The sequence below is a fragment of the Lissotriton vulgaris genome, chromosome 12 (assembly GCF_964263255.1).
Source record: "Lissotriton vulgaris chromosome 12, aLisVul1.2, whole genome shotgun sequence".
In the NCBI taxonomy this organism is placed as follows: Eukaryota; Metazoa; Chordata; class Amphibia; order Caudata; family Salamandridae; genus Lissotriton; species Lissotriton vulgaris.
The window spans coordinates 78345285-78372003 of NC_141700.1; the positions used below are offsets into that span (position 1 = coordinate 78345285).

At 45.6% G+C, this 26719-nt stretch overlaps 1 protein-coding gene across 7 annotated transcripts in view; it reads left to right on the forward strand.

Moving 5' to 3' along the window:
* Positions 1–623: 623 nt before the first annotated feature.
* ACER1 (alkaline ceramidase 1) overlaps positions 624–26719 on the forward strand; it is a 113586-nt gene continuing 87490 nt past the window's right edge. The window contains exon 1 of one of the 7 annotated variants that reach the window (XM_086947220.1): positions 624–943. Coding sequence is in view for 1 of the 7 variants with exons in the window: in XM_086947219.1 (XP_086803345.1) it covers positions 1220–1256 (37 nt within the window). In the remaining 6 variants the exon portion in view is untranslated. Of the gene's footprint in view, positions 944–1082; positions 1257–18424; positions 18763–26719 lie in introns of those variants that run through there. The other 6 variants (XM_086947217.1, XM_086947219.1, XM_086947216.1 and 3 more) reach the window with 6 other exon arrangements.

Here is a 26719-nt window from a genome sequence, read left to right on the forward strand (position 1 = left end):
GACCGGACTTGTGACTGACTCTGCCCTCCCAGCCTTTCTAAGGCCCAGCCATATATTCTTCAGACCGGACTTGTAATTGACTCTGCATTGGGGCCCAGTCATATATTCTTCAGACCGGACTTGTAACTGACTCAGCCCTCCCAGCCTTTCTAAGGCCCAGTCATATATTCTTCAGACCGGACTTGTAACAGGCTCAGCCCTCCCAGCCTTTCTAAGGCCCAGTCATACGTCATCAGACCGGACTTGTAATTGACTCTGCCCTGGGGCCCAGTCATATATTCTTCAGACCGGACTTGTAACTGACTCTGCCCTCCCAGCCTTTCTAAGGCCCAGTCATACGACATTAGACCGGACTTGTAACTGACTCTGCCCTCCCAGCCTTTCTGGGGCCCAGTCATATAATCTTCAGACCGGACTTGTAACTGACTCTGCCCTCCCAGCCTCTCTGGGGCCCAGTCATATCATCTTCAGACCGGACTTGTAACGGGCTCAGCCCTCCCAGCCTTTCTAAGCCAGAGAAGTGCAGACTCGTCCATGAATTCCCCTCGCGCCGGTGCAGTGGTATGCAAAGGCTGTTCATATTTACTGAACGTGTCATAGGCTGGCAGCTCCGGGCAGCCCTCGCGGAGCAGAGGAGGGGAGGGGGAAGAGCGACAGACAGGAAACCCAACACAATGCCAGCGGAGAGCGGGGCGAGAGAGAAGACTGGCTCTGCGGCCAGGAAGAGGGGAGGACGCGGCATGACAGGAGGAAAGTGACCAGCGAGAGGGGCGAGGCGCCGGAGAGGAGCAGAAGGGACGGGGGCAGGGAGGACAGGAAGAGGAAGTTCGGGAAACCTCCCCGAGAGCCCAGAGGGGGATGCTGGCCGAGAGCGGAGCATGAGAGCAGCCAGAGAGACACCAGTACTGAGACAGCGGCGGGGAGCGGCGGTCCGGAGGAGCGGGTGAGTGCGCCCCAGCCCCAAACAAGCTGTCAGCAGCCTCAAGTGGCAAACACAGGACAACTCACTGCATGTGTGCGCTGGGACCTCTTCCGCTCAGCCTCCCTCACCCGGGCAGTGCCGCTGCCATCTGACAGCTGCCGGAAACTTTGCCCGGAACCGTCAGATGGGACGGCTGCACACTTAGAGAGGAGAACGCCGGGGCGTCGCATGTGTGCGCTAGAAGACCCCCACCCCCTCTCTAATCCTTGATGGAGCGTTTTAACGCCGAAGGATTAGATGACAGCCCCGGGCTTTCATTTCATCAATCATTCAGGTGTGTTTCTCCCGTCATTCAACTTGAAATGAAGCCAAACTACAACTCCCAGCGTGCATTTTGCTTGCAGGTTAAAACCCAGGTCTCCACGTGCGGTGGCCTAGAGCGAGCTGACCCCCGTAACAAGCTCCTCTATCTCCCTAAGAAGATGTTTGTTTTGTATGTACCGCTGGCCCCCGCCTCCCCCACATGCTCTGGACCCAGGGGGAGGGTGTGTGGGGTGGGGTGGTCGCTTTATCTGTAGACTGCAGATGTGTGCGGCCACCACGCCTGTTGTCACTCGCTGTACTCCGGGTATTCCGAGTTTTTGTTTTTACTCCGTCCTGACAGTTTTATATTAGCTCGTCTTCTTTGGCAACAGGGGAGTAGATGTGGTGCAGCGGCACTGGGCGCATACGCCTCACGGGCTCATGAGCCCTCGCTATGCTGCATTTTACTAACGCAACAGCAGCCAAAGTAGCTCTCTTCTTGCTTGCACCAGGAGAAATGGCGTCCTGGCTACACTCTTGTTTGGCAACAGCACGCGCAGGCACTGAAGGAAGCTCGCAGTGAAGTGGTTTTCAGCTCTGTGCAAGTCTCCCGGGGTCGGTTCTTTAAAGGGCGGATCACGTCAGGCTCTGAGAGCCTGCACAGCACTCCGTTCATTAAACCTCCCGCCCAGCACTTCTGACCGAGGGCGCACTTCTACACACACTTGTCAGATGGAAGTGGCTTGGCTACTCTTGGACCATACTCCCTGCACCACTCTTCATTTATTGCAGGCACTGCCTCGCACAGAAGTCTACCAGACGGCTCCATGTCAGCGAGGCCGCCATGCCCCAGTGCTGGGTTTTTCTTTCGCAGGTCATTCGTTTCAGGTTTCTTATTTCGATAGGAAGCAACTACAGTGAATCAAAGTTACCAGTACCATAACGCACTAGAATGCAGAATGGAAACCCAGGACTGGACGGGTTAGTGTGTACTTGGCCACACGGAGCTGGTAAACGTACTAGCATCCAGCAGTCTGGAGACCAGCAGTCCCATGAGACAGCCGCCTGCTGCAGGGGTCCCATAAGGACAACGACCAGGAAGAAATCCGCAACCACAGTTACAACAATAAAGGATGCGCTTGCGTCACACCTGTCTTCAAACAAAGCCACCCTCTCTACCACCGTGGATCCCATAGGAGACAGGTTTTACAGGTCCATGAAGGATGTGCTGTACCAGTTCAGGGGCTCCCCTTTGAACTCTGGGACTTGTAGTCCTGTTTAATAATGGAATGGAATAAACAAGATTACAAGTCCCAGAAGTCAAAGAAAAAACCTGGACTGGAACAGAACGTCACGAGCAGACCTGGGTAACTTTGTAGGGCTGAGCTCCCTTCTTAGAATTTAGTGATAGCAGTGCGTTAACTGGGCAGGTACTGTCCGGTACGGAGTACTTGCACTTCTTTAAATTGGAAGGGAGAGTGCCTGCACTTTTCAGCACTGCTGCAATACATTTAATGGGAGAGAACAGGCACTCTAAGGAGTGAGTGAGTACCTGCACAACTATATTTCCATTAAAGCACTGAGTGGTAGTGAACAAGTAGTCTTGTAATGTGCATTTCCAGAGGGGTTCATGTTCCTTACAAGGCCCCAAGCACCCCCTGGAGAACGTGTACGTCATGTTGAAGGTGAGTGACAGTTATTTTCTTTGTGAAATTAGATTTTCATACTGGAAAAAGACTAACTTGGTCACCGAACAAACTTACATCCCGTTTGCCAACGTAATTGTCAATTAATCCCAAGTCACCCAGACATCTTAAGTTTCACAGTGCCATGTGAAAGTATCACAGCCGTTCCAGATGTTCTTCAACTTTGGGACTTGTAGTTCCGGCGATAAAATAACTTAAACGGTTCTACAATTCCCAGCATATTAAAACACTAAAGTGCAAATGCTGCTTTACTTTTATTTAATTAACCATCACTCAAATTATTTTGCCCACCTTACAGAAGTATATTTAATACGCCAATATTCATTTTAAAATGTGTAGCAAAATACTATTTTATGACAAAAATGTAATGTATTCTTATTAAAATGTTTTTAAAAGATAAAACAAAACGGCTCTACAAATCCTAGCATGCAAAGCAAAATAACCTGACCTGGATGAGCTACTCCCACATCTCATGGGTGACCCCCTCATCCACACTGAATCAAACAACTCTTTGCATTATGGAAATTACAAGTCTTTACCACGAATGGGGTGTGTGTGCAGTCACAGCAGCCAAGCAACCGTTAGCTTGGGAGCCAGAACTGGGAAACCGTGTGCTCAGATATTGGACCATAGGTCAGCAATGCACAGAGGAAAAAATGTATTTTGTTTAGTGATTACAGTTGTTTTTATTCATTCTCTTTACTAGATTCTTATTTCACAGTGTCATGTGCCAGTCCTCGTTTTTAAACTTCAGCACTTTCCAGGTTGTGATTTTCTGCCTATACAAACAGTGTTGAAAGAAAAACTACAAGTCCCAGAATGCAAAGTAATGTTGGCTAACATGATGTGAGATGCTAAGGTGTCCCTCAAGCAATGGACCCATGGAAGCCATAGACAAATGATATCACCTGCAGGGATATGTCCTGAATCAGTAGTCTACCCAGTCCTGCTTATTCCGTTACATTCAGAGTTTAACTGTTGGCCTCTTGCATTGAGACACCATTACTACAAGTACCAGAATGCAAAGAAACATCACGGGCAAAATAACTAGTTGCACCATTGAATATCCGGAGAGTCTGCATTTGGGAACACTCAGGAAGGAGGTTTTGGGACAGAAAGAAGAATCACGTGACTGTGCCAAAATACTTTGAATCAAATGAGAGATTATAAACAATTTGAGCAAAAACTTTAGATTCTTCCTACTAAATGGGGAGATTTGGCATGAATGAGCTTGGACCACAGGTATTCAAGAACCGTGAGGAGGGGGGGGGGGGGGGAGCAGGTGTATGCAGTATATGTTGGCATGTTTCTTGTCCTGCAAGTCACCCTTTGGGCAACGATGGGCATGGCCGATACTGCGAGGTCAAATTTACTATTGTAACTTTAGTCGTAGAATATTTGAGGGAAAATTGCAACTCTCTCTCAAATACAACAGGAGGCTCACTTACTATTCCAACTCCACTCCTGCAATGTGTTGGTGGGAAGTACAAAAATTCACCAACTATTTTAGGAAAGGGTTGAAACTTCATAGTCGTGCGTTGTGGGAAGTGCTGCCTATCTCAAGGCAAAAACACACAAGGATGTGTTTGCCACCCTGCTAAGTTGCACAGTGCCATGCATGATGAGCTGCTCCAGGCTTGGTTTTGTTGTTTGCATTTTGGGACTTGTAGTCCTGATTTTAGAATATGCATGACCGAATGCAAACATCATCTGACTGGAGCAGCTGGTCACGCATACACCTGGGAATCTTGGCAGCTCTGTTTGTTATTCTATTCCCATACACCTTCATCTGAAACAGAAAATACCATTGGACAAGCTTCATCGCTCTCTTGGCACTTTTTCTTCTCCGCAGACTTGGAGAGTGCCTATAGGTCACTGTTTCCACCTTGTATTTTGTATTACATTTACTACCCCTATGTGGGGCACTGAAACTTTTTCTCCATTCGTTAGAATGCTATGCCTTGCAGAAGAGTTGTCTCTGATTCTGTGTGGCAAGTGTTTCCATGGTGGGATGACCACCGAGCTGCGGTTATCATGTTATGGGATGCAGTGCTTAGCAGTGTGATGGATGACCTTGTAACTGATCGAAGCTACTAAAAAGCAAGGTCGGCCCAGGACTCATACAGATTCAGACAGAAATAGGCACATTATTTTTTTTCAGCTGGGACCTACTAAAAGAGGGTTGCAGGAGGGTGCGGACCAGTGCTTAATTTGAGCCTTTGTTTTCCATTGCTCAGCAGCAGCACTTAATCATCATCACTGGCACTTTTCATGAGCACCAGTTAAGGACAAATTCATTAGTGGTAGGATTTGCCCAGAATCACAGGATGTTGAGCCAATGCAGAGACTCGAACCTGGTTCCCCAGCTCCGAAGTCACCAGCTCTGGCTATTATGCCTCATCTTTCTACTTTTATGGTTTTAAGTTGGTTATGTTTTAGGCAGTGCTAACAAGAGAAATGAGTTGGTGCAAGCTGCCTCCTGACGAGAGCCCCGTCTTATTTTTTTACAATTTAACCACTGGTGCAGGCATGTGCTGGCCGCAAACTGTGCCTTGGTAGTAGTCTTGCAGGCAAAATAGCCCTTTGCCAGCAGAAGCACTGTCTGTTCACTAAACAAATGTCACTTCCTGGCCCATTTTTTGTAATTTTGTACCACCTCTCAGTGGAAGCCTAAGGCCGCTGTGTAACCCCGCCTTGTGAAAGCACCAGGCTTCGTTGCAGGGCATATGGCCAGATACTGCCCTTTCTCTGCTCCTGTCCTTTAACCTTTAGTTACTGATGGACAGAGAGTCCCTGGAGCCAGTCATATTGATAGGACTTGTCCGGTTGTGGCCAATCAACTGCCAGAGGCAGGACAAAGATGCAATGATGTTCTATCTTCAGCCTCATTCCCTGCCTTTTGATTGGCTGGCAAAGGCACAGCCTGCAGGCCGGCCACATATACCATAGTCAGTACTGTGTACTGGGACAACACTGCTTTACATTCTAGGGCTAATATTTGCTGGTTTACTATTCTTACCTTAAGCCTCAATATCCAGACATGTAAAGTTTTGTTGACTGAACTGCCACCGCTGACTGAAGGTATCAAACATGGCAAGTAGCTACTTGATAACTAAGTGAGCATGCTTTAAGTCTGGGCAAGGGCAGCCCGGTCTTTCACACTACATTGACAAAATGTGCCGCATTGCAATGTCAGTGATATCTGGCCCGGTGCGACAATGTTTGTTAGCGCCCTGCCTCTCCCCCAAATGACCACTCCGCCACGTATTCCCTCACTACCACCTTTTAACAGTGCCCCTCCATTCCTCATACCACTCAGCTGCATTTAATTCGTTGTATAGCACCACTCCTACCAGTGTAGGGTGTCAAAGTCTGTTACACCACACAGATATTACACAGAGACAATCATACATGTGTAAATCAGTGTATGGGAAATGTTACATAAGACAGAGGTCTACAAGGTGTAGGAGTCCCATGTCACCCATACTGGTATGCAGTATAGTTTGAGTGCTTGGTCTGGAGAAGCACAAACTTAGAATTTGAAATGTAACACCATGGTAGGGCTTTCACTTTAGCCTCATCAGCGCAGCGCAAATTTGTGCGATGTGCTGAACGTTCCATTGGGCTTATGGACTCATGACGGAACCGTTCCGTCATGAGCATCGAAGGGGTTGGTAATAAGAATGGATTTGTACTCCAATGAAGCAATTTTGCAACATTAGAACAATGAAAGACTGGGGGCAAATCATAACGCTCTAACCTATACCTTGAAGTTTTCATGCAGCTCTTTGACAGTTAATTGCTCACTGTTCTACATTAGGATTCTAACTTATAAACTGCAAGTAACTATAGGATCTCTCTGACAAAAGCAGAAACCTATGGGCCTATTTCATTATATGCACTTTGTGATCGGCAGGGTACACGTCTTTTGCAGCAGGCTTATTAAACCTCCTGGCTACTTAATGGTGAGTCAAAACTTCTACTTGATAAAATCAATCTCTCCCTCAGAGTTATCTTGACATTTGTATTGTTGCCTGAAAATTGCTGGAGGCAAAGAACACAGCAGCAGGTGTTTTTAAAACCATAATATATTATTAATAAAATGGCTGCCAAGGTTCCCAGGTCATGCATGAATAGTTAAGCAGTCCTGTTTTTTTCTTAGTACTCTGGGACCTGTAGTCTTAAGTAATCCAGTATAAAACCAGGACCACAAGTCCCAGAATTCTAACCTAAAACAGACTGGACATACTAGTCACGCATGGGCTTGGGAAACTTGGCCGCTCTTTTTTAATAAAGTGCAATCCCAGAACCTAATACTGTGAGATGAATGCCGGGTATAGCAGCCAACTCCGTTGTTAAACAAGCGCATCATGAGGTAACGTCACGTTCACTCCGCCAGCAAGATAGTTTCTCACAAGAAGGGCTGAAGCACGGTCCAATTAATGGTTTTGGGCCCTGTGCTTCTGTTACAGAATAGACAGGGCCACTGGAATTATAAGATTGTGTGGCTCCGCTGATTTTTGCGTAATTATAAATTTTCTGCATTTGCCACATAATCCACCATCTGCCGCATAATCTGCAGATTTTAACAAAAAACATTTTTGTTTCTAGCTCAATCGGATCAAGAGTTACTAAAAATACAGTAACACGTGTTGCTGCGCAGTGGAAGGTCCTTTGCAAAGCTAGACTGGTCACCTTTCAGTTGCTTTTTGCTATATTTGGGAACTAAACTACTACTAATGAGCTGCAACCAATGCCCAGACAGTGTTACCAAGTTTAAAAATGATGAAATAATGAACTAATACTATTACAAAATGTGCAACATTATGCTGCATAAATTGGCTTTTCTTGCTGCATAATGTACTCTGCCCTGACACATAATTTTGTACTCTCCAGCCGCATAATTCCAGTGGCCCTGAAAATAGAATTAAATAATAATAAAAGCAGACCTTTCCTGTGCTTATTAACACAGCTAACTGAATTACTAGGTGGCGCTAAAAGCCAGGTTTCCTATCCTTAGCAAACGATTCTCTTAATCATGAGGTAGCATTACAAAGCACATGGGGCTTCACTTGAATTTTTGCCTGGAGCCTGGTTTAGGCTTCTGACAAGCCTGCCCCTCATAGACGCCTCAAGTTTCCTTCTTTCAGGGCATGAAGCGAATTGCTGCAAAGTTTCCCAGGTTCATGCATGAAGAGCTGCTGCAGGCCAGGTTTTTAGGTCTTGCCTAGCGTTGCAGCTCGCATGCGCTGCATGGTCTGCAAGACTTATTGTGGATGAGGAGATTTCAGAGGAGGACTTGAAGCTCCCCCCTCATTTTCATTCGCTGGTGTCGTCGTTTATGTAAAACTGTGGCCTCCTATTGAAACTGAGGCTTTTTGGTTTCCGCCCTTTCTTCTTTTTGTCTGGACTGGATCGTCTGCCTTTTGGCTGTCGTGAAGCAATTTCTTATCTTTATGAGGCGTGTACTGCCGGGTCATGTTTCTGACCGCTAGTTTTTCTTCTTAATGAGTGCTGGTTGCAGCGAACAAGTGTCATTTCCGAGGAGGGCGGACTGCTGCCAAGCCGCAAGTTCTGTGTACAACTACAGTTGTGAGGACTGATTGTTTTTACTGTTTAAAAATATACGAGCACGTACATATCTTCACTGGAGTTTGAATACAATTGTAAACCGAGCGCAAGGCTCACATCGCATTCTTTGATTGTACAGCTTTACATAGTTTCCTAATATACTCCATTCTGCCATGTAGACTGCTTGTCACAATGCGATGTGTAATAATATAGATTGGAGCAGGACAAAACCAACAATAGGCTGGAACCGCCGTCCCCTGACATATTAAATTCAGATGATGTATTTCATGGCTGTTTTTAAGGGACTCTCCTCTAGGGCAGTGTTGAATGTCCGAAATTCGCTTTGCATATCCTCTGCTAAGAAAGAACACAACGCACGCCAAGCCCCCCTTCAGAAGTATTGCGAGAAACCAAGGAGGCTGGCCTAAAAGAAAATGTCTCTCACAAAGCAATTTCCGCTTGCGGTCCTCTCCTTGAGAATAAATGGCAGAATTTTCATACATTTCATAGCCATAAAAAAATTACGCAGGCCGACTCCTTTCCCACCTCATGTGGCACTGTCACCAACCAGCACTTCGACATTTCAATATATGTAAGGATCCCCCCTCAGACAGTCTGTCCACGGAGACTAGAAAAGCGTGCAATGTCAGCTCCGAAAAACCTGTATTTTGTGTATGGTAATTGTTGGAGAATCGCCAGTAGACATTCATTTTGGCACTGACTTTGTTTACAGAAGCAACACCACGGAACCTGCTTTATCAGCAGCCGAGCGACACCTCTAGTGTTAGGGAAACCTAAACGGGTATTTTTACATTGCTGTTTTACTTCCGATAGTAACATAAAAGCGCCCATTTTAGGTTCACTTCTGACATCCATTGCTTAACCTTACTGAGCGTCCAGTAGTAAACAATAGAACTCTCGCAAGAAGACAATACTTTCTACCTGTGTAGCTACCATGAGATTCTGAACTGCCACCAGCGTCCATTCTATTGTGTGATCTCCGAGGAGACACTTTGATTAATAAGGGCCTATTCATGGAGAAAAGTGTCAACTGACCAAAGAGAGCCCTTTAGAACTGACTCGTGCACAAACTTTAATTACTACAAACTGTGAATACCCCTATCTGACATAGGGTTGTTGACTATACTGCGGTGACCCCCCTCCCACACAGACACACACACACTTGGAATGTTTGAGAAGGGTTGAACATGAGGTCTATTTTGATGCACAGAGAACGAATCCCTCTCAGAATTGTTGGTCATAAACAACTGTCTCAGGCCCTTCTCAATTCAACCCAGATCATTCCATCTTTACATCACCAGAATGCATAAAAACAACCCGATGAAGTAAATATCACTGAGCTCGTATTTGCATTATCCTCTTTTATGCACACAACATAGACTCAGTAAAATCATAAAATTAATTAAAGATGGAATGAACACAAGTAACAAGGGATGCATTTACACTTGAGGTAATGCACTCACCCCTTCATTGATCACTCGGCATACTCGGACAGTTACGTCACCTGCCGGAGCACCTGAAAACTACCCAAACTACAATACCCTCTTACACAATCCCCACTACGAAACAAGGTTGTGCGCCGTGCCTACATCCTTTCTTGGGTCACAAGTAACAAAACAAATAAGCCTTAATTTCAAAGGTAATCGTTCAGAACTTGGCTATTTGCACTTGATTTGGGAGCCCACTCATTAGAATTGCTCAGACTTGAAAGGCAAATTATAGTTACTAGGTAGACTTTTTACTTTCGCCCTTTGCTAACCAGCTTCTTGATTTTGCATCCTCGTCCTCAGACTCTTTCAACGCCATACTACCAGTAAATTAATATATTCATTCATTCTGTGCTTGGGTGTATGTGTGTTTTTGCCAGTATACTCTGTTGGCAGTTGTTGTGTGTTTTTTGTATTTTTATGTGCATGTCTGTGATGTGGTATACTTGGATAGTGTCAGCTGTATGTGCTACATTTTGCATTGTTTGGGGATAGGAGCATATAATGGGAGCATATGCGACAAAATCTGAAGTCACTGCACTCTAAAAACGTTTGAATACATCTTCATTTGGTATGATCGCAGCTTACGTGCATCAGTATCTTAGGTCACTACCACAGCCTTCGCCAGTACATTGGTGGGGATAAAGAGAGTATACTCTCTTGCCAATCCGTGGCCTTGTGTTACTATACATCTGTCCATCAAGTCCCCACCAATTCCAAATAGTCGTTAAATCTAACCTCAAGTGAAAAATAACTCTTATCACTTTTGCATTTATAAAATAAATAAACAACCAAAATGCGCTTTAAAATATTTACAAAAAGAATGTCTTGAAACAGGACAAGCAGGGGCTCAAGTTTTTGATTATGAAGACACAATTTCAATTTCTGAAGTAATTGTAGCACCATAAGACCAATTACTACACTAATTCATTTTGAAAGGATTTTCTGTAAAGTCTACACTTCCATCATTGTGGCTCCTACACCATCCTTGTTACATCAATTCCTAAGTCTTGAGAGAGTTTCTTTCTTGGCACAGAATTAGGCCCTTGTTACTTACTGGTTGGATATATATACTTTGCCTGTACCTCTGCTTCTTCACTGCTGATAAAGGGGATGTCACTGCCAGCCTGCCCTCTCATCGATGAGTCTCTTCTAAGTGTGGTGCACCCATGATGCAAGCTGGTGTAAACCATTGTATGTGAGTAAGTACAATCAACCGATCCCTCTGGACTGACCCCTTTCTAAGAGAAGAGTGTTTGTGAGTATTTTCTTGGTGTGAACCAAGGGGCTAGGTCAGATTTTTAGGTCGAGCTTGGGCAGCGCATGCGCTACTCTGCGAAGCATGCTGTATTGGAGTATGGAACAGAAGCACCGCCCACTCTCTGCCTCTATTTGTCATTGGCTTGTGTCATTGTCCTTCGTAAGTGCTGGCTTCTGTTTCGTTATTAGGCTTGTTAGTCCCTCCTTAGTACAGCCTTGTCTTAATTCGTAACCTCCCATGAGGACTGGCCCTTTTACTTCTGTTGTTACACAGTGAGTCTTTTTTAGTCTATAAGCACTATTTTCTTTAGATAGTTTCTACTACTGCAGGCATAATTTTTTTATAGCAAGTGCCGAAATAAATTACAATGCATTTTATTTGTTTTACTAAAGATAAAAAAATAATTTACAATGTCAATAGCTTGAAGTAATGTCAGTGCGAGAACTATTGCATTTTAAATGCTTGTTTTCTTTTCATTCCGGAACTTGCAGTCATGGTTTTAGAATGGGACAAACATGACTACAAGTCCCTGAATTAAGAGAAAAAAACCTTGACTGAAGTAGGCAGTGATACATGGACCTTGGAAACGGGACTGGAATGCTGACCTATGGCTGTGTTTATCTGGTTATAAAATTAGGACTACCAGAATGCAATACTTGAGAGTTAAGTTTTCTAACAGTTATGTGCTACCACTCTGCCAGCAAAAGTAGTAGAAACATTTTAGGGCTGCTCATTATAATCCATTTCACAGAGACACCACTTTTCCATCCTGGGCATTGCTTTTACATATCAGTGCATTCTGGGAGTTGTAGTCTTGGTTCTTTTTTAATCGAATATATTGAACCAACTACCCAAATAACAAGTAAAAGCAAAGTCCAGGAATGGAAAATTGGAGTAGATGGAGCCATCTGGCCACCCTATGTAAACTCAGATTTGCGGTGGGCTCTTTACAAATGTGTATTCTGGAAACGACTGCCCGCTGACATCAGTCGAAGGATGTGCACTGCCTGGCCATCACATTGCGGCCTGCAGTGCAAAGGTACCCCATCATTTCGTCAGGTCCATACATAAGGAGTTATCACAGTTCTATTTTTCTCTGAATTCTGGGACTTGTTGTTCTGTTTATCCCAATATAAATTCCTGTATCCCATTATAAATTCAAGGAACACATGTAATCGAATACAGATTAAAAAAGCCGGATTGAGTGAGTTACTCATTCAGAGAGACATATGAAGACTGAGATTTTGGGGAGGGAGAAATGTTCATCAAGACGAGAAGGGGAGACATGTTCATTAAGTAGCTGTAAGTAAAATGTAGGTCCAAGAGCTGAAGATAAAAAGTAGGTCAGTGCTCAGATGCACATCCTGACCCATTTGTAAGCTCATTTTCTCCTCGCTGGAACCAATTTTCTTAATTAAAAAGCGGAAATCACGTGGATAGTCTGAGGATGGGCCACTGGTTTGCTAACTTTGAAAAGGCAATAGTTCATTTTGGACTGCAAGCTAGAAAGTGTCCACAATATGCCCACCTTGCTGGGCTGGCAGGGTGCAGTTTAACACTCTGCATGACCACTCTCTTGCTCCCAGGTGGCTGCTTTAAATATACTTTGTGCAAAATGACCCAGGTGTAGAGAAACAGATGCAAACTTTCTACAAGTGAAATGGTATTGTAAATAAATGGAAAGAAATAAAAGGTGCAAATGACCAGTGGGATGAGTAAAGATATTAGCTCTGTGACTCTGCGTCTGGGCGTGGTGACGTGGTAATAGAGAGACACCATGAAGTACAAATGTGCCCAGCTAGCCTTATTTTTGCAAAGAAGAGTAATATGATACATGGGGCGCTGTCACTGAGACCCACACTTTCCAGCTGCTGAGAGATGACCAGCAATGCCACTCCAGTTGAGACAACTGACAAACTGTCCGACAACTTGGCACCCTGTTGCAACAGGTGATGTACCACCCTGACAGTAGACCCCCCCCATGAGGCAGCTGTAGCATTGGAAAATGCTCTACGAAGAAACAAGTAGGACTCCCTGACACTGATGCGCATTGATACCCAGGGTTGTAGCTTCAGGAGGGTGCTTGGGTTGTGACACCCCCTAATAAATCTGTTTTCGGATAAATAGTTGGGTAGAGGTGCTTTCAGTCGAGTATTGTGAGATGTCGGTCGGATTTCACCAGGGATGTTTTCATTCACACAGACAAAACCGCATACACACTCTCTCTCTTCCTCTCTGTTTTGAAAGTCCTCAAAATAGTGGTTATTTTACAAAATATTGTTTTTTCTTTCAGTACTCCTACCAGTCTGCATTCCTCTGTTTGTCACTGCCCGTTAGCCCCCTCTCATGCACCCTGTTTGTCGTATAATGTATGGAAACATTATATGCCACTCTGATTGTCGGAAAATCTGAAGCTCACACTCCCCCAATCCTACTGACCAACCTATGCTCTTGTTGATAACATTGAAATGGAGGCAGGAAGCAGTTTCTGGTTGGCAGAATCTTTCTGTGTATATTTAATGAGTAATATATGTAGGAGAAAGTGCTTCTTACTGTACATAAACTGGCTAGTGCATGCTACCAAGGAGTTCTTTGACGATATAGAGGAACTAGGCAAAAGGCTGAGTTCCTTTATAAGGTAATGTAACTTGGAGGTGACTTGCAGTATCCTTGTAGCGTATCACAGGGGTTACTTTATTCCTCATAATACAAGGTCACAAAATTACCCTTGCCACAAACTGCTTGAACCCTTGATTAATTCCTCTTTCATACGAAAGGGATATGATGTCTGCATACATGAAAAATAAAAGTGGAAAGTTTAGCACAAAGTTAAACAACCCAAAAGCTGTTAGTTACTTTTTGCAGTTTATTGTAAGTCACACTTAAAAAATACAGTGGCTCTTAATGTATAGAAACATGCAGCTGAGATCCTAGTTTTCTAGTAAAACCTATAGCGAGCATAAAATAAACATGTTGCCATAAATAGCTGTTTGCTGTTGACCACTGGTCGTTATTAAAAAAACAGGTCAGAAGAATGAAAAGACAGTTTTCATTTTCATTGTATAATCTGCAGCTGTATTTAACCTTTGTGACCTCCCTTTCACCTTGGCTGATGACTTTGGCAGTTGGCATGATGTAGCCACATGATACTGTAATAACTTGCTACAAATAAGCAGCCGTGTCATTTCGTTATTCCAGCTGACTAAAGTCGGCATATCTGCTGTAATAATAAAATTAGAGAGGCAGAAATTTCAGTCTCCCATTTTATAGTCCTTTTAAAATATATATATGCTCATTGATTTCTTTGAGCAATCCACAGTTTTCTAAACCTTATTTGTATAAAATGTAAATAAAAATGTAAAAATGTTTGCTCAGAGAATTAAAGAGTTGTTGGTTGTTCAAAAAAACTGTACCTGAAGGGACACAGAGTGACCTTGGAATGGTAGGGTTTGTGGAGGTTTTTGAAGAGACAATGTGGGGAGTGTCCTGTGTACTGTTTACTTGACACCAAACCAACATGGCATGGAGGTTCATAAAGGAAGGTGAAAATGTGTGGATAACCAGACTGATACATTTTTGCATAGGAGCAAAGGGCATTTGTGTGAATTTCTCTTGCAGTCATCAAGTTTGCACGTGGCCGCGCTGTGGTTCAGACATCTGATTATTTACGAAAGGAAGGTGTGGACAAAATGGCGGTTTCTTCGTGAGGGTGGAGGAGTGTCGCCCCTTGTGAGCTGTGCATAAATGTGAAAAAATAAAATGCCATTGAAATGATTTAAAATTCCTATTTTATTTTTCCCCAATGCACGCCGCCAGCCTGTGCCTGACCTAGGAGAAATCCAGGGCTCATCACCTGCTGCTGATTGACAGCATGGAGGACTGGAGCAGTGTCTTAGCGTGGCAGGCCTGACATGCGCACTTTAAAGCTCTCTAACCCGAGCTGTCCTAGACAGCTGGGTGGAGAGCAGGCACAGGCCTCCAGGGTCTGAAGGAGCGTCCAGCCAACCTGTAATATTCAATCCTGGTGCCTCTCTCATACTGGCACATGAGCAGCGCCTGGATTGGTTCGGGGGAGCTCTTCGTGCCACAGACTGCGGAAAAACACTGAGTAGGACGCGCAGCCCGTGGGTAAAGACCATTTGATTTGATTTTATTTGTTACCAATGTTAGTGTAATGCATGTCAGTGTGGTGCTTTAGTTTGTGTTTATGTTGCAGGATATTTATTGTTTTATTTTGGGCTTCTGGAAGGAGTGGTGGTAGGATTGTTTTATTTCGGTTTTGCAGAAGCACTGGGGCACTTCGCTCGCCCGATCACTTTCAAAAGTTACCAGCATGCCCGGACTGACCGTTGCGGGCACCCGGCAATCCCCTGGTGTGCCGCAAGGGTGGGGGCCGATTTTGGGCCCCTGGGGGCCGATTTGTTAGAGGGCCGTTTTTGCAGAATAGCACAATTGGCCATGTAACAAAATCTGGCGAAAACCGGCCCCGGCAAAGATCTCAGTCGCACCCCCAACCTCCCCCAGGGGGGCCGGCCGAGCAGTTTGCCGGGGCCGGTTTTGGTTCCCAGTCCGGCCCTGGTTACCAGTCGCCCCTGTGGGGACATGTTCGAGATGCTCAGAAGTTGGTACCCGGCAGCAGCGGTGATAAAGGAGATGATGAGCCAGAGCTTGCCATAAGGTTTAGAGGCGGCCATTTTGGATCTTGCATACTGAGGTGCTATGCACTGAGATTGTTCAATCTTTTTCCAACTACTGCTTTGTGGGACATTCTGGCCTAGACCACTGCGGAAGAATCGGAGGACTTGATTTAGAATTTGGTTTTAATGCTGGTAATGGAAAAATATCTCATTTCTAGAGGAAGTGCTACCTCAAGTCAAGTCAAGTCAAGTCAAAAGATTTATATAGCGCGCTACATACCCATAGGGTCTCAAGGCGCTTGAGGAGGGGTGGGGAATTACTTGTCGAATATCCAAGTTTTAAGTTGCTTTCTGAATGCTAGGTGGTTCTGAGTAAGGCGAAGGTGAGTAGGAAGAGAGTTCCAAGTTTTAGCTGCCAGGTAGGAGAAGGATCTGCCTCCCATGGTGGTTTTGTTGATGCGAGGTACAGTGGCAAGAGCTTGGTTGGAGGATCGTAGCTGACGGGAGGGGGTGTAGAAGGACAGTCGTGTGTTGAGGCATTCAGGTCCAAGTTTGTAAAGTGCTTTGTGTGCGTGGGTTAGGAGGCGGAAGGTAATCCTCTTATTTACGGGGAGCCAGTGTAGGGTTTTCAGATGACCAGAGATGTGTTCTTTACGCGGGATGTCTAGTATGAGCCTGGCAGAGGCGTTCTGTATGCGTTGGAGTTTTTTCTGGAGTTTTGCGGTAGTACCGGCGTAGAGGGTGTTTCCGTAGTCCAGGCGGCTAGTGACCAGTGCGTGGGTGACCGTTTTACGTGTTTCGGTGGGGATCCAGCGAAATGTTTTTTTGAGCATGCGAAGAATGTTGAAACAGGATGATGAAACGGCATTGACTTGTCTGGTCATCGAGAGTGAGGAGTCCAGGATGACGCCCAGGTTCCGTGCGTGGTCTGTCGGGATGGGTGCCTTTCCAAGGGCCTCTGGCCACCAAGAGTCATCCCAGGCGGAGGGGGAGGTGCCTAAGATGCGGACTTCTGTTTTGTCGGAGTTCAGTTTCAGACGGCTGTGCTTCATCCACTCGGCTACTTCTTTCATTCCTTCGTGTAAGTTGGTTTTGGCGGTGTTAGGGTCTTTGGTGAGTGAGAGGATCAGTTGAGTGTCGTCAGCATAGGAGATGATGTTGAGGTTGTGTTGGCGAGCGATGGTCGCAAGGGGGCTCATGTATACGTTGAAGAGGGTGGGGCTGAGAGAAGATCCTTGTGGCACGCCACAAATGACTTCAGTGTTAGCCATCATTCTGTCCCTGTGATGGAGAATTGATTGCACACGGTGGATCTCCCTGCGGATTTAGCACCTACACAGCCAATCGGGGGAATTTCCATTAAAACCCACCTCTAAATCGGGGCAAAGGTACGCAGATCTGTTTCTACTGACGCAACCCCGCCGCCGAGAAGAAGCTTATTAATGTCAACTCTATCTTTAATTATTCCTCGTTAGAAACATTTTTTGCAGGGTCTGCTAAACAGGAAATTGGCTTGTTAGAGAAAGTGGGTGCCCTGAACACAATTTACCAATCCCTAGTTCTACCTTCTCCCCCGGAGACTTCATTACAGCAATGTAAATAATCCTCAGGCTGTCCTGTATTGCCCCTTAATCACCTTATTGGAGTAATTATGGCTAAATGCTAGTTTTGGTGCAAAAAAAATGTTGAAACCAAATGTTTTATTTCCTAATACTAGTTCGGTTGCACGTGTAGGTCCATGCTCAACGGACGTCAGTCGGGGTTCACATCATTAGAAAGCACTAGGCCTGTGTTGCTTGATAATGGTCAGCACTGCACCGCTGGCATTATTCAGACGTACAGAAGGATTCCCGGACACCCTTCTGAGTTGATTACCCTTATGTAGGGTGATCCATGACGTCATCTCACTTAAGACACGCATGCTGCTTAAATACTGGGCTTTCATTCTAGAAACCATAGTATTCTGATACCTTAGTCCAGTTGGTTCATTCGATGTTAGCAAAGACTACAGCTCCCAGAATGCACTAGGCTCCTCGTTGAATGCCCAAGATCGGAGAATGGCGTTTCCAAAGACTTTGCCCTATCTGACTGGGGTAAAGTGAGTTTGCCTAATTGCCTGACGGCCCATGTCCTGTGTGATGCCTTCAAGAGCTGTGACCCATCGGTACTTTGAATCTGGGATTTTAAGAGCAAAAATACAAACTCCATGGATGCAAAGCTATGTTGGTTCAAACGTCAAGATCGGGAGAAGGTGTCACACCTGACACGAAGCCACTGTACAGCGGTGAACATGCTGTGCCCAGATAGGAGGGTGGTAGATTATAGGTGGTGCTGAGTCCAACTCACACTGGATCCTGACATAATAGTTCCTGGAGGTGCCTCACACACTAACTTTATATCACCGCTTAGGCCCTGATTGCAAGGTATGTGCATGCTAATTACTGTTTACACGGGGTACAGCGATGATGAGGTGCGCAATTTGCACCTGAATCCGCCTCTCGTTTTATCATCCTCAGAAGGATTAAAAGCTGAGCAGACCTCCCGGGATTTAAACCTGTGGCCATAAGGCCAAGCACAGGCCCCTACACTGGTCGCATTATCCCACAAAGCCACCAGAGCAGACGTCTGGTCCCCTCCTCGCCCCACCTGCCTGCTCTGTTCGTCCCTGTCCCTGCAGGTGGCAGCCGTAAGGCGTTGTCGCACACGCCTGTGGGACTTTGCCCGGCTGCCTCCTGTGAGATCGCACGTGTTAGCAGGAGTGAGGCGAGGCTTCTTGGGCAGACAAGCTGCATGTTTGCTGCACACCTCCTGCCACTCCGGAGTCAAACAGAGCGCCGGTTGCAAGCTCAGGTAAGTGCCCGTCTCTGCTTGTCACTCAGCCGCCGCCCTGCCTCCTCAGACACCTTAGCACGGGGAGACCGAGAGAGGAGAGATTGCACTTTCCCGGACTAATGATTTCAAGTTCAAATGCCATTTCTCACTTGCTGTTTTCAGGACATGTTTGTGTAATCTGAGCCTTTGCATAGAGGTGTGGACTCATTTAAAGCTTCTTCGGGGAAAGCAGATGAATTAATATCGATTTCTCAAATAGCTGTCCTTAAACCCTTAAGAAGATGTTTGTTTTCATTTTTCTTAACATTTCTGGGACGCGGTGCCTCTGCAGCAGTGAGTTGTTCATGGAAGCAGTTCTCACAAGTACCCAGTCAAGAATTTCAGCTTTTAACAATCTTATCTGTAATAGGATTTACATAGCCCTTACAAGCACATCTGTATTTGGATATATATTTAGCGCTTACAATCTCATCTGTATTGGATTTACATAGCGCTTACAAGCACATCTGTATTTAGATTTACATAGCGCTTACAAGCACATCTGTATTTGGATATATAATTAGCGCTTACAATCTCATCTGTATTGGATTTATATAGCGCTTACAAGCTCATCTGTATTTAGAATTACATAGCGCTTACAGCTCACCGTTATTTGGATTTATATAGCGCTTACAGCTCATCTGTATTTGGATTTACATAGCGCGTACAGCTCATCTGTATTTAGATTTACATAGCGCTTACAGCTCATCTGTATTTGGATTTATATAGCGCTTACAGCTCATCGGTACTCCTGTTGGGCCTTTCATACTCTATATTCAAGCTCTCTTTTTGTATCTGCCATCCCATCTACCTGAAGGGCGTGGTGCTCTTTCACGCCAAGGCTTGAATGTGCATTTATTCAAAAGGAAGGATCCACCCATCCCTCAGCGCATATCCGTGTTTTTGGATCAGGATAATAGAAGTTCTCGTCAACCAGCCTGCTTACCTGAAGCCTTGTCTCCCACACCCATCTGATAATAAGAAGGCATCTGTGATCTATCATTTACCACCATAGGCAGGTACACCATATGCCAGGAAGCTTGTTTCATGCAGGTGCCTTTTCTAGTTACATGGGCATCACTTAATTAGGTGGTGAGTAATGTCTTGCATATCATTATCACAAGACCAATTAGCACACATTTCAGTCTGTCACTGTGTTAATCCTTCTGAATTGTTAGACGATTCGGCGAGGACCACAGTGAAAATCATTCTGTCATTTGTCTGTACTTCAAATCCATTTTTTTCTCCAGGACTGGAGAGCGGTGATGGCTTTACCAAAACTCCTTCCATAGTGTGTATCCAGTGGGTCCCAAGCACATGCTGGCATTCCTGAACCTCAGGGTTGCTGAAGGTCACGGAAGTCTAGTCTTGGATCCACATCAAGACTCTTTTCGTCCACCACCTCACCCTCCCTCAGGGCTGGCACTCTAGGGCGGTGGAACCAGTGCCACCGCACCAGGTGCTGACTTCAGGGGGCGAAGTGTTTGCATGTTTATTTTGGTTTTAGAAGCACCTGCTGCTGCGTTCCTTGCCGCCAGCAATTTCCAGGCAACAATAAAAATGTCAAGGTAACTCCGGTGATTAATGTTCTTCCTGGAGAGAGAGATCGGAGTTTTGTCCAGTTGAGGTTTTGATTGATCATAGCACAGAGGATTAATACGCCTGCTGCAAAGAACGTGTACCATGCAGATCACAAAGTGCATATAATGTAAATAGGTGAATAGGTTTCTAAGAGACATCCTTTTTGTTACTTGAAGCATATAAGTTAAAATCCTAATATAGAACAGTGAATTAATAAAAGTCATCAAGAACTGCATGCACACTGCAAAGTATAGATTAGAGCGTAGATTAATGTTGCAAAAAGGGGTTAATTTGGGTAGAAATTGATTCTTATTATTAAAGGCAACCCCCAACTGTGGTGTTCTATTTTCAATTCTGAGTTTGTGCTTCTTCAGACGAAGCAATAAAACTATACTGTCTACCAGTATGGATGACATGTGATTCCTACACCTTGCAGTCCTCTATGTCTTATGTATTGTTTCCTATATTATTTGATTTGCACACTTATGATTGTCTCTGTGCGTGTGTGTGTGTGATGTAAAGTGCTCTGACACCTTGCACTGGTATGAGTCGTGCTATAAAACTAAATGAATCTGAGAGAGAGTGGTTACGGAGACTAGAGGGGCACTGTTAAAAGGTGGTGGTGAGGGAATCCGTGGTGGAGGTGGGCACCACCTCCCCCATGGATGGGGGAGATGCCAACAAACATTGTCGCACCGGGTGCCACCAGCAATAAAACCAGCCCTGCCTGTCTTTATTTTACCCTTGCAGGTTCTTTTTCAACCCTGCTTTCTCCTTTGGTCTCGGTTTGTCAACTTTGTCATTCATGTTTCAGAAGTAGCTTGTAGTGCTTCGCTGGAGAAAGTTCTTTTTATACAGGAGAATTTGACACTAAACTCCAAATATAGGCCGCTTCACTGATATAAATAGAATCTTGGCAACAGTAGAAACATGCCCCTGTAATTTCCAGAATGAGCACCAGAGACTAAGGAGGTGACCATAAAAAGAGAAAAGCAGATGTCCACCCCAGGGTTAGTATAAGTATAAATTATTGTAGCAGCCTTCCATTACCTGGCTGTGGACCATACGTGTCTTTGAGCCCTGAGACCCAGGTGGGATATTCTCATTCCACCCTTGAGGTGTGCTGCAGCCCTGCCGCTGCACAAATCCTGGCTACTGCACTCCATGATATGACTACTGTTGCATTTATTTATTTATTTAGTGTGCTATATTCCTTTATCTTAGGACTCTCACTACATCTCCTAATGATGATGCCATCTCAGGAGGGCTGAAGCTGCGCTGTATTCACTTTATTATATGACTCGGGATCCCATGGGAGTGAGTCAATCAACAACAGGGCTCCCGGTTTTATGGTATTTATTTTTTTCACATTTCCGTCTGTATTTATCCATATTTATTTTTAGGTCATTTTATCTGTATTTATCCACATTTATTTTTGACACAAGAAAAAAAACGCTAAAGCTAATATTTTTCCACATTTATTTAAAGTTGGCATGCACACTTGCACTAGGTTGTTATAGCTTGTTAAAGCACATTAACCTTGCATAAGGTACTGCTTCTGTCACCGCATCCAGTTACATAATACAACAAGTAACAAGCCAGGACTATTGGCTTTGTCAATGGTAGTTAGTTGCATAAAATAACTAAGCAACAACAATGGCTTTGTTGCATATTTTGAAAATGCATCAGCTCTGAAATGATGAGATTGTGAAAGAAATATAACGCGCCACATCGTAGTGACATCAAAATTGTGTATTGTTTTATTATTATTGAGTATTTTATATGACGCGGTGGCATCTTGCACAGTGGCACAAGAATCCTTTGTATGTGCATTTTGAAAGCAGCGCGCCTTTCGCGTGGTACTGCTTACGTAGGCTGTGCCATAAAATGTGCATATTTCTATGGTATCAGTAGACACTGAGCAGAATCGGCACGTCTGACAACTTCCTTGCACCAGCAGATCTGACAGGGATGTTGGGTGGGCTTCGCAAAGACTGCCCCCTACCACCGAACCACTTGTCTCTGCGAGTCTCTACCTTAATTTTAACTCTCCCCCCCTCCCCAGTCCATGCCAATTTAAACTAAGCCCAACCCTACAGCTACCCTGAAATCTCATAAAATAACATTTCCAGTCACATTTAAATGCTTGTCTGATACAATCAGCCGCATGACTGGTGGGGAGGGGGAGAGTCCGTGCAGGGAGGGGGGAGGCGGTTATTTATTGTGTTGCTAAGCAAATGAAAAAAGATTCATATTTCCAATTGCTATTTAAATGCTTGATGTGAATAAAAGTGACAGCAGAGTTTATTTTTTAATTTACATGTGAAACAAGCATTTTTTTTATGGAGTAGCTGACTTTGTAAAATTTTAAAACGTAGCTGAGAAGTGAGCAATTCTCGGATTTTAGTCAACATCAAGCATACAGAATAGGCAGAATAGGCTCCAAACCCCAGCATACTTTGTTTGCTGGGGTTTGGAGCCTATTCTGAAACTGTTAACAACAAAACGACATGCCCCGCAATGCACCAAGCTGGTGTATTGAAGGGGAAAAAAATGATGATGAATCCTCCGTCCTAAGAAAGAGGCGAACTGGGAAATGCAAAATAAGCCCAGTGGGGGAGAGGGCAGACATCCTTTGCAGTCCAGATACATTTGAGGCTCTCACTGTTAATCGGCGCCTATAACACTTCACGAAGCCTGTAATGTGCGTCATTTACCAAAACAATGACCGCAGCAACAGCTCAATGTGTCTAAAATCCCTCAGACAGGAAATATGTCCTGTCAACACTACCCGAAAATGGTCCCTGCCTAGAATGTGGTGGGATTAAGGTGGCGTGGGATGTTTACAGCACAACAGTGACGCAACACGTGAGACCTAAAGAAAACAAAAGGTTGCTGGAGCTGCAGCCGATGTCCTGTGGTGTTTTCACACCTCTTAGGACATAGGCTGCTTGCACTGCTACAACAATTGGATTGTGTGAACTACCGCTGTGAGAGGTGCTGGAGTGTCTGCAGACACAGCGCTGCCAGTTCCCCCTCTCTGGAGCAGTTTCAGGGCAGCAGTTTCCCATTTATTTTGGCTGCCACTGTGCACCTCTGACTCGGATTTTACAGCGCACAGAGGCAGGAGGAGCATTGGTTTTATTAGTATTTTCCCGTGTTTATATATAAATACAGACAAAAACCAAAAAGCTTTCTGTCTGTATTTATATGTAAAAATCCGTTTAAACGGAAAACCGGGAGCCTTAATCAACAATTATGTTTATTTAGACCTTGGTCTTTAAACATTTCCAAAATTAAATCAAACACAATAGTTACAGGCAAGATGAAAATAACGAAATAGAAAACTGTTATTAAAAACAATGACCCTCCTATTGCAAAAATACCAAAACATTTACCCATTTCTGTTCACTCAATCAAAACCATTAACACGTCCTGCTAATAACTATCTTCCAAGTGTCCATGTTACATCGAGATACTGCATGTCCATTACAAATATAGCTTTTTTGTGCCTAATTTAATACGCCATATATCCTAAGTAATGGTCTAAGCAGTGCTTTCTGCACCTTTAAAAACAATAGACCGTCTAATAAAACATGATTTAATATTACATTTCATCTTCAAACGACAAGTATGAATATTGTTGCAGTCTAACATGACTCTCTTAGCTGGATTGATAGCAAGAATTTGGTTCACACCGCACCTGAACTTTAAAAGTTCATGTCTTAGGGCTTTTTTAGGTGTGGCATAACTCCATTATTCAATCACGACTGTCTCAAAGGTTGAATGGATATCATATCTTTCAAATATCTTATATCGTTTTCGCTGAGTAAATTTTGGATTCCTGCCCAGAGCTCACTGTTGCAAATTCTTCCTCTGCGGACTTGGAACTAATGAAGCCTTCTTGGCTTCTCCATAAGTTCTGCAAACTCTACTCTCCCACCTTTCAGCCTGTGTGGGTGCTGGGCCATATGCTTTCTAATGCAGCCTGTTTCTTTAGATGAGTGTAAATGCTTGCCCATTAACAAACATTTGTACTTGAGAGGTACTATCCACCTGCTACCCACACGATTGGTTACCTTTTTATTGCGTCCAGGAAAGAAGCATTGCCTAAGTCACAGTGTCTAGCTCTAATGGGCTTATACATGCAAACCGCAAGTGTGCTTGTCCATGTTTGCCTGCATGTACTCATAAAACCAGGATCTATTTGCTTTGCCAGTATTTTTTAGGTCTCGCGACCTATCGATGTGCGCAAGCGCATCGAGCGGAGCGAGAATTCAAGTGGCGAAAACATCGTGAAACCAAAGGGCTTTCAGCCCGCGGTTTTCATGCAGTTTCCGTGTACATGCACGCGCATCGCATGCAAGCCCAGCCTCTCGCATTCCCAGGCTCTCCCGCCCCCATCCGGCATCAGGCTTCTCCTCCCCTAGCAGCACTCCTCCCACACCAGCAACTCCCCCCTCCCACACCAGCACCTCCCCTCTCTCTCCCCGCAAACACAGCCTTGCCGTAGCAGCACTCCTCCCACACCAGCACCTCCCCCCTCCCACACCAGCACCTCCCCTCTCTCTCCCCGCAAACACAGCCTTGCCCTAGCAGCACTCCTCCCACACCAGCACCTCCCCCTCCCACACCAGCACCTCCCCTCTCTCTCTCCGCAACAGCACTCCTCCCACAACACAGCCTTGCCCCAGCAGCACTCCTCCCACACCAGCACCTCCCCCCGACCACACCAGCACCTCCCCTCTCTCTCCCCGCAACAGCACTCCTCCCACAGCACACGGAGGATTCAGCAGCCGCTCTCACCAGCTTGTGGCTCTTGCAGGCAGTCTCCTCTAATCAGGCCCGGCCGATGCACCACGCTCCTGATTCAGCCGTATTGCAGGCCTCACCCGGGCCTCATGTTGTCTGCCGCAGAGAGCTATCTGCACTTTGCAGGCAGTCTCCTCTAATCAGGCCCGGCCGATGCACCACGCTCCTGATTCAGCCGTATTACAGGCCTCACCCGGGCCTCATGTTTTCTGCCGCAGAGAGCTATCGGCACTCCGCATGTTCCACCCAATGCAGGGCGGCAGCAGATCCAGATCACCAGGGCGAGCCAGTCATCTCATCCCCAGACGCCAGCAAACCGGTGGAGTTTCCGGGGTGCCGCACCAGGGGGCGCCCTCTCAGCCAGGCACTCCGAGTGAAGGCCAAGAGCCGGGTCGGCACTCCCAGGTTTGTGTGTGACCCCAGCCGCCGCCTCCCAAGCCACACCACACCGAGGATACAGCAGCCGCTCTCACCAGCTTGTGGCTGTTGCAGGCAGTCTCCTTTAATCAGGCCCGGCCGATGCACCACGCTCCTGATTCAGCCGTATTGCAGGCCTCACCCGGGCCTCGTGTTGTCTGCCGCAGAGAGCTATCGGCACTTTGCAGGCAGTCTCCTCTAATCCGGTTCGGCCGATGCACCACGCTCCTGATTCAGCCGTAATATGTACAGTATCAAATCCCACTTTATCCAGGGTATGAATGCGCTGGTGAAATACACTGGATTCACAAGTGAAGATGCAATCACATGAGGTATCAGCTAGTAAAATGCAACTTTTCTTTACAGTGACACGCCACAAGACCCTAAAAGTAGACCGCAATCAGCTTTCACTAGAATAGTAAATTTAAAAACAAGTATGCATGATGTTATGCAAAGCAACAGAAGCAAGCACTCCGGTAGGAGTGTGCTATCCCTGGGCCTTTGCAGCAATATTAATAAAAATTAAGCAAGTGTAGGAAGCGGACATGCGGGGATCATGACGAGTGGCGAAGCAAGTGACCCAGTAATAGTCTTTCAGACACGCAACGCCACTCACACCCACGCAAGCCCACTATCACCCACGCAACGCCACTCACCCAAGCAACACCACTCACACACGCAACACAACTCACCCACGCAACCCCACTCACACGCAACGCCACTCATCCACGCAACGCCACTCATCCACTCAGCACCACTCATCCACGCAACACCACTCATCCACGCAATGCCACTCATCCACGCAACGCCACTCATCCACGCAACGCCACTCATCCACGCAACGCCACTCATCCACGCAACGCCACTCACACACGCAACGCCACTCACACACGCAACGCCACTCACACACGCAACGCCACTCACACACGCAACGCCACTCACACACGCAACGCCACTCACACACGCAACGCCAATCACACACGCAACGCCACTCACACACGCAACGCCAATCACACACGCAACACCACTCACGTTGCCAATAGGTCTCGCAGTAGGAAAGTTGGAGCCATTACAATTGCAAATAACAATGCCTTTTATTTTTTTTTCATTTTAAAAACATAAAGGGCTTT